A 13,876-nucleotide genomic window follows, 5' to 3' on the forward strand; every position below is an offset into this window, starting at 1 on the left:
ATCCATACCCCCCTACCGATAAAAGGTCTCAATGCTGTTTCTTGATTCTTCCCCTCCCCCCACCACCACCTTTAAGGGCTATGAACATCTCTGTGCATGTCTGATGTCGGGGTCCCTTGTGGTGGAGACTGTAAATCACAAGGAATGCTAGGGACAACGTGGACTGGTGCCCAAATCGAAAGACACAAAAACGCTAGATCTCTTTGTGCATAAGGTCTATTCTGCAGGGGTTTTACAATTATGGGGGCCAGCCAGGAAACGCTGTTGAGCTGCTACTCATTTAACTCTTGGGCAGCCTTGCCAAATTCCAGGAGCTTCTTCCTCCTGACTCGTGTCAGGAGTTCACCACACTGGTCGAGGAGGGCAAGCTGGTTGCTAGGACCTTCAGCATACTCCGCCTCCCATACTATGTCCACAGTCGTCGTCATGAGAAGGGGCTCATGGCTGCAAGTCTCAAGTATTCCTCTGGAGGTCCAGACAGCTTTGCAAGATTGCCCCTTTAACTGCTTCTGGCTGCTTGCAGAAAATATGGAATCTCACCTGCACAGCCTGAAGAAATGACTCTCTCATGTCTGAGGATCCATACCTCAGAGAAAGTCCTTTAGACCACCGGCTCCTGCCTGCTTCTGTTCTGGTCAAGCCAGGCAGAACTTGTCCAGGCACTGAGGCCAGAATCACTGATGGTGCCAGCCTCTCTCCAACTTGGACCAGGATCTGGGAGGCCCTAAGCAATTCCCAGGCTCAAAACCCAACTTTTGAGGATGCACCTGAGGGCGGAGCACCAGTTCCCAAGCTGGGAACCTCAGACCGCTGAGTTCTAAGCATTGTGGTGGTAGGATACTCTGTCCAGTTGCTTTCCCTCCTTTCTTGTGCCCAAAGCACCAGGGATTAGCTATTTCATCTGTTAGGGTCCACCTTGCAGCCCCCTCTATTTTGCATTCAGGGAAAGGATTTTTGAAAATCCTATGGTAGGAAAGTTCCTAAAGGGCCTGGACCTTGATTCCAAAAACTTGATTCCTCCCTGGGGCCTCCTAGTCCTTTCTAAACTGCTGGTGAGTCACCTGTTGGAATGCACATGAGCAATTAAAGGAAGAAAAAACCTTTACCTTCCTTTCATACTATTGTTCTTCAAGATGTGTTGCTCATGCCCATTCCAAATCCCACCCACCTCCTCTCTCTTAGAATAAGAGGCGTCGGCAGTGTCTTATATACCATGCTACAAAGGCGCCACTTCAGGAGGCTCCACAGCTGAGTGCTAAGTGAAAAATTCTCCAATCATGCAGGCAGCATATGCCCACTAAGGGTACATCCAAACTACATCTTTTTTGATAAAGGGATGCAAATTAGACTTATCGAAATTGTAAATGAAACTGGGATTTGAATTTCCCGTGCTTCATTTATATAATGGCGGCCGCGCTTTTTTTAAGAAGCCGTGTTTTCGGGGAAAAAATGCGGTCAAGACGGGGATCTTTCAGCATAAATGCCCTGTTTCAATGAATAAATCTTTCTAAAATCTCAAAATGTGGTCTCAGGGTATGTCTACACACAGCAAAAGTTGTACATAGTTCAGCATACCTGAGCTAGTCTGAATCCAACTAGCACAGTAGCAATGAAGAAAGTATAGTACTGCTTCAGCACAGATAGTACAAGCCCAGCATTGGCCTTGGACTCTGCTTTCTATCTTATTTTGAAGCCTCTGCTGCATGGTCTTTAATACTATTGTTACCTACACTAGCTAGATTCAGTCTAGCTTGGAAAGACTCATGGACAGCTTTTGCTGCGTAGACATGCCCTTAGAGTCAAGTCATCATCAGGTTCAGACAAGACGGTATGGTCACACTTGCAGTCTTGAGACTGTGCATGAAAAATTGGTGAAGGTGTGTCCTGAAGTTTCCTTTGGTTGTATTGTGTTTCCTTTGAGGTTAAAATTCAAACAAATTATTTCCCCCTTCCCATGACAAGTATGAGCAAAAGTATTTTTCATATTTGATGCATTACATTTTAATGTTAATCTTATTTATTATTAAGAATATGTTCTAAATATTGATATAGCTTAAAGTTTGAGCTCCTAGTTTTTATATTTCAGTATGTCACATGTAACATGCAGCTGCACAGTTCCAGATATTAAATTTTTTGTGTGTTCTTCATTGCAGTTTTCTAGCATTCACTGTAGTCTGGATAACCATTTCTGCTGGATGTTTACAGCTGCATAATCTTGTTTCAAAAAATAAATGACTAAAAAGTATGGTTATCTTTTCTCTCTCTCTCTCTCTCTCTCTCTGTCTGTCTCTCTCTTTTTTTGGGGGGACGTCTTTTCATACACTGACAGTTATTGTGAATGTGTGAAATAAAACTGCTAATCAGTCAAACAAATGCAGCTTAGTTTACTTGTTAAATATCTGTATATTTGTAAATTGTATGTTTTTACATAAATCTTGTCGTAGCCAAACATTTGATCTCCCAGTTATGGAATCCCTGCCTATATTGGCTGAATGCTGTTGTGATGATGCGCCAAACATTGTAACTATCTACCCCAGAATTAGGTGTTGCTTCAAAAAACGTTAGTTCTCTCTTTCTCATGAACAGTTGTTTGGAGGTGATTTTTATTGTAAACGAACTACAGGAAAGAGGATTGAAACATTTTTTTTAGAGTTAGCCTATCTGACTTGTTTTTTTGAGTGTAAGCAAAAATGTAACTTATCTGGATTTTATAGGAAACAATTTAAATATATATACATTTTTAGAAACCTACAACTTTTGGCTCTGTGGATAGGAGTAATCATTCAAACCTGGGAAAACCAACAATTTTCTAAAATATAGCTTTAGACTAAAAGATTTAAGAAAAGGAGGAATAGATTTATGTTTAAGATGCCGTCTTTTTGTAAATAAAAAGAGATGTGAATGCTCTTTATATGCCACTTCAATGCAATGTGACATCTCAATTGGTTTTTTTTTTCTCTTTGTAGAGGCATACAATATTTTACTGGAAGAACAAAAGAAAGATATTATGTTTCCTTCCTTTACATATTCCATTCTTATAAAAGCATTGCTGGCTGAAGGCTGTCTTGAGAAAGCCATCAATGTGAAAAACATGTAAGTTTTTGTTTTTTAAACCCATAGCTCTGTTCTAAAACTGTCTGCTCATTATGTTGCATGAAAATTATTGTATTTCCTTTAGAGTAAAGTCCTAGCTTCCTAACAAAAAAATGGGCCCCAGTTGGAAACACAATTGTATAGTGAATAATGCATTGGTCTTTTATATGTCCTAAATCGAAAAGAAGTGTGCACAGTATCGAAATATTCTTTTTTCACCTAGCCTTGGTTTTGACTTCATTGAATCATGTAGTTGTACCATGTGTTTTAACTACTGCATATAACTCTTGTTGTATGCTAGTTACTAACACATGATCCTACTAAATTAGGGTAAAATCTTAAAATACCTAAATCCCATTTTCAAAAGTGATTTAGTAACTTCCAAAAGTGACTTTCCAATGCTCCTGTCATCTGAAGAAGTGGATTGTGTCCACGAAAGCTCATGATACCATTTTGTTATCCTTTTCGGTGCTACTAGACTATTTGTTGTTTTTACGGACTAACTCGGCTACCCCTCTGAAGTTTTAGTAACTCTAGTTACTAAAGGTATAGATTAGCTAGCAGTGTCACCAATGTAAGTCGGGTTGTTAAACAGTCTGGAAATCTGATTATATGATGAGATTACTATCCTTTTAAAATTGATTTTAAAAAAAAGAGTTGCATAAATGGTTAAAATATTTAACTGAAAAGGTGCCTTGTAATAAGGACTCATTTTTAAAATTGTCTTTATTGAAAAGTAGGAAAGTAATAACTTAATTTTGGTAGATTATGTCATCAAAGGAAGCTTGAGGAGAGCAGGAATTTAAAAGCAGTGTGATACCTTTTTTGGGGGTTAAAACAAGAACAATGGAGAGAAGTGCAGCATATATATCTAAAAGAAAATTATGAACTGGTTACATACAATATCTTTGTGATTTTTAAACAATGTGTGTCACCACAAAAACTTAGTTTCTAGTTTTTTTTAAAATGCTCCAAAATATAGTATATTCATATATTTTCTCTCTTTATTAAAAAAAAAAAATTCTGTGGGACGACAGAGAGAGGTTATCACGTTACTCTGCATCCCACCTGCCTCCTCCCTTTCTTTCCCCTTCCCCCATCCCAGCTCTAGCCTGACCTTGCTGCTTCCCCTCGACACTTGGAATTGCTATTTTAAACCAAGCCCCTACTTCCTTTCCTCTACCTTCACCTCACAGGGCTTACAGTGCCAAGAAACATGGCATAGGAGCTGACAGGCCCCACATCGCAGTCGTGACAGTCCAGGAGCGGAGAGGGCGGTGCGGTGCTCAGGACAGCAGCCTGGGGACAGGTGCTAAGAGCGGGGCTCCCAGATGGGTTTATGTGCCTGCAGCAGGCTCTTGGGGGCTCCCCCATTGCCAGGCTCTTGGGGAGCCAGACTGCGGTGCCCAACTGCCCAGAGTCCGGCTGCCTCTGTGGAGACTCACCCCTTCCACTGCAGCTCCCTGAGCTGCCTGGGCAAGCTGCTACACTGACCTGTCAGCTCCTTCCCTTGCACTCCTGGCAGGCGGACGGGTGGCACTGGGCTTTGTGCGAAGGGTTGGGGTGGTGAGCAAGGCAGGCAGGACCACATGGGGGAGATCTTGGGACAGCGCCCCCCTGCACTGCTGTTTTCCCCACCTCAGAAGGCTACAGTGCTCCCAAACACAGGGCAAGCACCCCTGTGTCTCCGCAGCCACGGGGCTTAGAGTCAGGCTTGACGTGTTCCACAGCCTGAGGGAAGGGTTAGGTTTGTGGGGGAGAGAAGGGGCCCGGGCTGGCGGGGCGGGGGTGGGAGAAGGAGCCCAGACTGGCTGCGGTGCTCCTTGACAGCTGGGGGTGGAGGAGAGCCAGGTTTGGCAGCCACAGCGAGCAGGGGGCACAGCCCCCTTGTACTCAAAAATAAAATAATGTTCACGATTGTGCCTTAAAAAGTTCTTGGCATTAGGAGAAATGGAAGTAGGATTTAGCCAGTAGCTCCATTCTAATTTGTCAGACTTCTAAACCTAAAGTAATAAACAATACATTGTTTGGCAGAGTAGTTCAGAAAAGTGTACCCTTCTGAAATACCCATAATGGCAGTCTTAATGAGCCCATACTGATTAACTCTTGCTGGTATTTCTTTACAGGATAATGATTGAACAATATATGGATGGGCCTTTCAGTAACAAAGGAGTAAAATTATAAGTACTTAGATTTTTAAAAATTACTTTGCGGAAGCAAACTTTTTTTCTAAAAATGCCTAGATGGTATATCAAAATAGTGAATGGAATCGAAAGGCTATCTGTGGTGTGAACAATTTAGGACACATGTTGTGTATGCTTGACAAATTTCTGTATGCTGTAAACTTTAGGGAACATGGGAGTCAATTTTAACAATCTCATTTACTGAAAGAGTATTCTTACAAGTACTCCTAATTGTGTGCAGTGGCCTGAAAATTTTCTCTCTCCCAATATTTACACTAAAAGATGTGAAAGGTAGTTTCATTTGTATAGACTTGCTTTTTTTTCCTGTGTGAAGCCAAATTTGAAATTTTACAAATATTTAGAGAACATTGTATGATTTGTTTGTAATAGTGTAAGTAGCCTAACAAGCATTTTTAACATAAAAAACAATTTTATTTTTAAAATTAATATCTTGGTATTAGGGCTGGAAAGGACTAATGTTGAATTAAGATGATGGTATAAGGAAGCAGCATGTCCAGGAGTTTTCTGATATCTTGGTGCAACCAAAGTGTTGCTGCCTTATGATTCTAATGAATTTTAGGTGTGTGTACTGCATTTAGTTCAAGAGTTTTAAAAAAGAAATTTAGTAGTATTGGAATGAGGGATTAGTGCTGTAATAGTGACTAACATCTATTTAATCACACTAAAGATTGGAGAAAGTAAATCCTTTGTTATATGTAATTTACAGTCTCATACATGAATTGTTGACTTAAGGGCTTTGACAGATGGGACAAAGGGGGGAAAAAGCGGAACTGAGCAATGGGTGCTTAGGCAGGGATTAAGAGGATTGGTTGGGAGAGTAAGAAAATCCTGAGTCCAGTGACTGCATTTGTGAGTCCTAGAAGCTGAAAGTGACTGAGAGGATAGTCGTATTGTGTACTCTGTGAAGGATTTTCTTGGGATTGATGAGAATAATTTAGCAATGACCCTGCTTACCTCCCAATCCGCTCAGCTCATAAATTCAAGTAGGTAGGCTGCTCAGTTGTTTGCCACAAGATGATCATTGAGGTTTATCTTGATTGCTGATATGGCAAATGGCAGTGCCCCTTTTTTGTGGGGGGAGATTTTGTAATCTAGAAATGAATCTTTTGTAAAGTTATCTTTATGTATTAAAAATGAGCTTAAATTTCATTAGAAATAGGAACATTTTGCAAATGTAAAATAGATGAGATTGCTGGTTAGTCTTCATTAAAAGCATACGTTTTAGGTTATGAAAAGCAATATTAAAGTGCTCTTTGCCATAGATGTGTGACTTTTTGCATTGCAAGGGACACAAAATTGACAAATGAAATTTAATTTTAACATGGCAAAGGCAGCAAATGAAATATGTTCAGTTTAAAAAACTGTATACTTCTAGATGACAGAAATTTGAAAATTAATCAACCAAATAATATGGTGTTAGTTCATAATATGCTTTAGTTTATATTTAAAATATACAGTGCTGAAAATAAATGTTTCATTTTTATTGCTGAAAGAATAGTTTTACATTTTATAATTATGGTGACTTAGAAGAAGAAGAAAAAGTATCCAGCTTAGGATACAACAGAACAATGCAGGGCATGCAGTTATTTTAGTCATCTAATATGTCAGCATTCAAGAATCTGAACCGATTGTTTAAAAAAAAAATCTTGTACTTGTTTCTTTTGTTGCTCACTTCCAACTTTGTCATCTGTCAGAATGCAAAAAAAAATTATCCTTCTATAACCATTGACAGGATAACACAAAAGCTGTCTCCAGGTCGATATTTTGCAGCAATATTTTTAACATACGAACAGTAGTTTTTATAATTTCACCTTGGTGCTCAACCATTTATTATCGTATCAGAAGCATGTCAGTAATTCCTTTCTAAATGTCTGCTTCTTTTAGCGCTGAGACCCACATCAAGGGCTTCACACTGAACGATGCTGCCAGCAGCCTCCTCATCATAACGCAAGTTAGGCGGGATTATTTGAAAGGTATGTCACAATGCTTGACCTTTACGTCACATTAATGCCTCTGCAGATTTTTCTTGTAACGCCCTTCGAATACTTGGATAAAGGAGTCCATTTAGCAAATTACCTGCTTATCAAGAGCCTTTTGTGGTAGCTGAGAGACGTAAATTACTGTACATGCATTTATAATACAGCTTGAATATGAATGTACTTGTCATTTGACCACTTAGTCCAGTTTCCATTCCATTTAACACAAGATGGGTTTTCTTAAGATGAATCACAGCTCTTCAGACATGCAAAATTTGTGCTCCAGAATGAGAGAAAGTACAGGCTTTCAAGTGCGTTAAAATTCACAGCACAAGTCATTTTGCTTTAGAAATTAACATACTTTAGAGCATCTGAAACAATTCCCAGCAGTTGCTTCTTTCATATTGTGTTGGTTGTGTGAGATATCAGATGAATTAAATTGAGTGTTAAATGTACATGATTGTGCACTAAATGATTATAACATTAGTTTTTTTAAAAAAATCAATCTAATACTTTTTAATAGTTCACAGTACCAATAATATAGAAATATACATTGCACTTTTCTTTACTTTCTTATTTAATATTGTAACAGAAATGGTGGTTGAAGAAGCACATGGGTGGGACAAGATGGTGGAAAACATGCCATTATGCAACTTTCAGCTGTTCAGCATCATTTGTTTTGTAGCTTGATATCTTTTTTTGGGGGTATTAGGAATAATAGGAAGTGGGTGAAGCATCAGGACTAAACATGGCTAGTAAAGTTAACCTTTCAGTTTTTTTCTGAGCACTTTTGAATAATCTGGCACTCTGAGTGTGTGTACACATTCTTCCATTAAAATTTTTACTGTGGTTTAATTTACTTGGTTTCTAAAATCTTCTAAACTGCATTATTTGGGAGTGGAAAACCCTGCACAAACAGCTAGTATTACTTTTTGAGTCAGAGCAGTTGCCCAAGAGTATAAATTGTCTTATTAATGTATTTCCAATACTGCTCTTAAAAAAAAAAAAGAGGAACTAAATGTAAACAAAAATTTCAAAACGGGGAGCTATTTTATTTTAATCTGGTGGAAGAAAATTCAGATTTGCATCTGCCAAATCATCCTTCAATTAATTCACTCCGTTATACTTTGATGTTGTACTATATTTGTGTGAGCCATTGCCTATGTTAAAATGCTTCTGCAATAAGTGAGATACATCATGTCAATCTGTTTTCTGCTAAACAGTAACAAAAAAAAAATACGTTTGCTTTCAAATTCCTTTTCCATACAATCTCATGTCATTTGTTTTCCCTCAATATGTGCATGCAAGGACCAGCTCAAATTCAGAATGTTGAAATGGACCTCCTTTTCTTCCCATCTGTAACTCAGCTCTTATTATTGACAATCCTCTATTTTTGCAGTCCCACAGGCCTGCAACCTAGCTGTTATATTTTATTTCCCTCTTTCATTTCCTTTCTTCTTTTTCCACAGTTCAGCATGTTGATAGAAAGACATTGCAAAACCTTTAATACTATCACCAGAATTCTTCCTTTTCTTCATAACCCACTACTGAAACCTTGTCTAATACTCTGCACATCTCTTCGTATGACTGTTGTAACTTCTTTCCCTTGGCAATCCAGATTCACTCATTGCACCTCCTCAATTCTATGCAACATTCTGCTGAAAAAAATCCTTCCTCCTTCCATGCACCTCATTCCCTTTAATGCTCCCTTGATACAGGTTGGACCTCCCTGGTCTGGCAGCCTCGGGACCTGAGCTGTCCTGGACCAGGGTTGGTCAGTGATCCACTGCTGGGGGTTCCTTGGGGTTTCCCAGTACCGAGGCCACCCGGCCGCCACCTGTCCTGCTGCTGTGGCCCAGCTCCACTGCCCCTAGGGGATTCCCAGCCAGGGCCGCCTGGCCGCTGCTGAACCTGCTGCTGCCAAGAGTTCCTGGGGTTTCCCGGCTAGCTCCACTGCCACCAAGGATTCCCCTGTTGGGGCCAGGACTCCCAGCTGCTGCCCGACCCCTCCACCAGGGTTCCCTAGCCAGGGCTCTCAGGCCAGTGTTCTCCCACTGCTGCTAAGGAGTGCTCAGTGTTCCAAAGCCCTTGCAATCGCCTGACCCCACTGAGGCCGGGGGTTCCCCAGCGAGGACGGAGGCTTCCAGACACTGCCTGGCCCGGTGACACTGGGGTTTCCCCTGCCTAGCCACTGCTGGCCCAGCCAGGACTCTGCAGACCCCACTCTCCCAGGACTCTGGTCCAGCAACATCCGTGGCCTTCACAGACTGTGAATGTTGCCAGACAAGAGAGTCCCGGCTTTGGGAGGTTCAACAAGGATTCTCTTGTGTTGGTTTCTAGGAATAACTCCTATTAGGCTTGGAATGTTCTCCTTAATCTTGTCACTTGCATAGTTTCTATTCTTCAAAACTTACTGCTTCCAGTCACTAATTGCATTTGTGATGCTTGAAAAAGTGCTGATTCCATTAACATTACCAAAAAGGGTTTCTAGCCCCCATTACATGCGAAGACAGTGTAAACTCATAAGCATTCAATAAAAGTTATAATTTAGTGTAGGTGTTCCTAAAATTGTTGCACAGATCATCCCAAAAATGCAAAGACTTTCTTAATTTTTCCACCCTCATCTAATGTCCTGTTTCTGATTTCAGTTCTGGCCTGCTTTCTGGATGCTGCCGCCAAATTTAAATATACTATGTAATTTTTAAAAGTCTCTAAAAAGAGCTAATAAAATGTGAGAATAACAATAAGTATATTATGATTTTAATATATCGTATTTCATATATATTTACACACTTTGTTGCAAGAATCCCTTTCCATCTTTTAACTGTCATACTTTTCTGTGAAACATGCCGTGTACACTTGTACTGTAAAAAGATTTGTAGAGCGTAATGCTGCTTGAAAGAGCTTTCTTTTGGGATTCCAGGTTGTAGAATAGTGGTCTCCAACCTTTTTAAGCACAAAATCACTTTTTGAATTTAAGTGCAATCCAGGATCTATTTCAAACCCAAATACCCTTTCCCCTCCCTCTGCCCTGCCTCTTCTCAGAGGCCCCGCCTTGCTCACTCCATCCCCCCTCTGTTCCCCGAGGCTGGGGCAGGATGTTGGGGGACCGGCTCTGGGAGAGAGTTTGTATGCAGGAGGTTACTTGGGGACAGAGATTCACATTGCCCCTTTAAGTATGCTGTGCCAGCAAGATTCCTTCATCCCAAGCCCTGTTATCCTGTCCCCCCTGTGTGGTGAGAGATTGGCTTGGGGAAAGGGGACATCCTGACCTCAGTGTCTTCCTCTCTTTCTTTCCCACCCCTCACTGCAATCAGGAGGTTCCCCAGGGCAGCTCCAAGGTAGAGGGCAGGTGCAGCACAGCAGTGTGGGGAGGGGGAGCTGAAGTGTCAGCATTTGATAGTTTCCTGGACAAACCAGTTAGAATCACCTGTCAGAGGTTCCAGGATCTACCAGTAGATCCTTATCTGGTTGAAGACCACTGCTGTAGAGGAAAAACATGGTCAGATAAGAAGGTAAACACTGGTTATGACAAATGTTCTAAAAATGTGAATTCACATTAGGAATAGCAAGAACTTTAAGAGTTGTTATAGCGTAGGACTAAGGAGGACATATGCATTTGGTGTTGCTTAGTAGCAAGTAGTTTTTCGCAGTGTTGCTGGGTTTATGTTCTTCCTAAAGTATCCTGTTCCTGAGCAGGGCAATCAAGCAACATCTGAACTAGGAATGTTAAAAAGTGGTTAATTAGGCAACTGTGTAACCATGGGACCGAGGAGTGGGGGGGTGGGGAGGTGGAGGAAATCTTAGCGGTTACATACGGCAGGCTGTAGCACAACCAGCTCCTCATGAGCTGGGCCAGCTGCTGTTCTTGCTCCCAGGGAGCTGGCTGTACTGTGGGCTCTCAGTATAAGCTTTTTACTGCAGAGCCCACAGGGTGGGGTGTCAACCGGCTCCCGTCTGCCATTCTGCGCCCAGGGAGTCAGCTGCCATCCTGCACTCCTTCCTCTGATACTGGGAGCTGCATCATGCCTGGAGCCAGTGTGTAACCATTACGGTATTCCATAAACTCATGCTTATTGGTTAACCATTTAAACAGTTACACTGTTATTTCCCTAATATGAATTGTTAATGGGCAGCACTTGTGATAGGGAGGAAAATTTAAAACTAGCAAATAATTCAGTTTAGTTTTCAGATTGTAGGAATCTTGTCCCACATGTCTTTGCTTAAGACTCTCAAAACTAAAACAAAGTTGGGAGTTTGCTGTGGAGTTTAGGTATGCTGTACAATATTTTTATTTAATTTTAACATGACAGAGTTAGAGTGTGCGTGTGTGAGAGAGAGTGTTGTGTTAGGATTAATCAAAGGTAATAATTTCTATCTGCTGGTAAGCTGAGAGAGGTTTTTACAAGACGGGAATGAGTGGCTTTGTTTTTAAATTCATGTCTGAGGATTGATACTGAAGCATGTTGTTAATGAGGTTTTACTGCTTTGTAGGTTGGCAAGACTAACTTTCACAGGTAACTGATGTCTAGATTTTATACTTGTGTGTAAATTCATATCAGATAGCTTTATTCAATATCGTATTTTTTCTAAAGCCTATTGAATAGAAAATGGGTGTGATTACTAGATTCTAGTGATTTTAACTCATTTGATACACTTCATTTTAAACAAATTATCTTTGCTAGGGTATCCGATATCTCCAATGGCAAAGGTTTCATAACAAGGAAAACTGTGGTTACAGTCTGTTTTAGCACAGTAACTTAAAAATTTATTGGTTTCAGTGAGGTGTATGTCGGAAAATCATTTCCTTTGGGTGTGATGTATGAAAAAGATAGTTTTGGAATCTTGTCAAGGTTTTCCAGTGAACAAGGTTTGGGGGATTTTATCTTCCTTTATCTAACTGCTAAACATGAAAAAACCCTGCTGAGACTTTCATTTATATATTCATTTAATGTTTCATTTAACTGCAGCTGTTTTAGGGTTGTTTGTCTATATATAGAACAAGTAATGCTGCTAATAATGTCTCTAAGGTCTATTTTTTAACTAAAATCTTAATTTTTTCCCCCTTTTCATCCTGACTAGATGCTATATCTACTCTGAAAGCAGTCCTTGAAAATGACATGGTGCCTACTCGACTAGCTGTGACTCGGCTCATTCAGGCTCTGGCTATGAAAGGAGATGTGGAGAGCGTACGTACAGTTGAGAAGATGGTAGAAAACCTGGCAGTTTCCATTGGTTTATCTCGCATGCTTTTTGTCAATAACACTGTATTGGCTCACATCAAGAAGTAAGTACTTGTAGGGTCGATATGTTTCTTTTCATAAAAGGAGAGGAAAATATACTGTTGCCACTTATTTCAGTTTTTTTCCTTCATTAAAGGCAGGTCTATATTAAACCAGAAGGTCCACTTAAAATGTGTTATTTACATAGCTGGAGTTAATGTACTGTAAGCCGAATTTCTCCAGCATTCCCACAGTGGGAGGTTGACAGAAGAAACTCTTCCCATTGACTTCCCTTACTCCTCTCAACTGCAAGGATTTCTGGAGTCAATGGGAGCACCCTCAGCGTTCAGTTTAGCAGATCTTTATTAGATGTGCTAAATTGAACACCAAAAGATCGACCTCTGCAGCGTCAATCCTGTGTTTAGTATAGACATGGCCTAAGATGGAATGGATACTAGATTTTTGCCAGGTTGGCTGTTGTTCAGGTTTCTTTTATGTGCACATTGGAGCCTAGAGATCATTTATTGAAACCTAGGTGTTGACTGGCAACTACTAGTTGTGGGGGGACTTTGAGTGAGATAATGTAAAAATATATGTAGTTATCAAATCCTACACACCCAAATTCCCTCTGTAGCTGGTGTCTGAAACTCAGTTTACCTCAGGGCCAGTATCAGTCCTCTTAGCGGGCCAGCAGGCACACCCTTCTGGTAGGGCTCCAGAGGGATGGGGATCTCCATATGCCTCCTTCCCTCCCCCATGGGTCACCTGGCACCTCCTGCTGGTCCATATGTTCCCTCCCTCCACGCGTCCCCAAGCAATTCAGAACCACTGGTGCAGTGCAGTGCAGTAGGGTGGCAGCAGCGCCTGTCCACGGGAATCTCAGCTCCCCACAGATGCTTGGTAGCAGCCCTTGTCCCCTCTTCCTCCTTCCCACCCACTGCTGGCACTCTGAGGAGAAGACTTTTAAGCTTTCTCCCCCCAAGCGCTGCCCTTTGCACATACCCACCATGCTGCTGTCTCTGTGGGAGGCAGCAGGGGTAGGGGGAGCAGGTGGCTCTACGGGAAACAGCAAGAGCAGGGAGTCAGCTTAAAAGCCAGCTTCCCCTGAGCATTAGCTCTTGCCTTGCCTCTCCTCTTCTGCAGCCTCTGCATCAGAGGCAGCAAGGGGGGAATGTGTGTAGTTGTTTGGATTAAGCAGCAAGCCTAGTCTTATTGATTAATCATTTAAACAGCTGTGCACTAACATTCCTGCTGTTGACTGGGCTCTTAGAAGAAAGACATTTAGGGGTAAGTCAGAGCTAAATAACAGCACAGAACTCTGCAAACTAGGACTGGTGGCTATAAACAAATTTTATGGGAAAGTGGACATCGGGCTAATTCA

At 41.2% G+C, this 13,876-nt stretch overlaps 1 protein-coding gene across 2 annotated transcripts in view; it reads left to right on the forward strand.

Moving 5' to 3' along the window:
* Window positions 1-13,876, forward strand: part of LRPPRC (leucine rich pentatricopeptide repeat containing) — a 156,067-nt gene that overhangs the window by 115,424 nt on the left and 26,767 nt on the right. For both annotated transcript variants that reach the window (XM_075925421.2, XM_075925422.2), the window contains exons 30-32: window positions 2,967-3,093; window positions 7,182-7,270; window positions 12,356-12,560. In XM_075925421.2, coding sequence (XP_075781536.2) covers window positions 2,967-3,093; window positions 7,182-7,270; window positions 12,356-12,560 — 421 coding nt within the window. The remainder of the gene's footprint in view (window positions 1-2,966; window positions 3,094-7,181; window positions 7,271-12,355; window positions 12,561-13,876) is intronic.

The sequence above is a fragment of the Pelodiscus sinensis genome, chromosome 3 (genome assembly GCF_052426305.1).
Source record: "Pelodiscus sinensis isolate ZL-2025 chromosome 3, ASM5242630v1, whole genome shotgun sequence".
Taxonomy (NCBI): Eukaryota; Metazoa; Chordata; order Testudines; family Trionychidae; genus Pelodiscus; species Pelodiscus sinensis.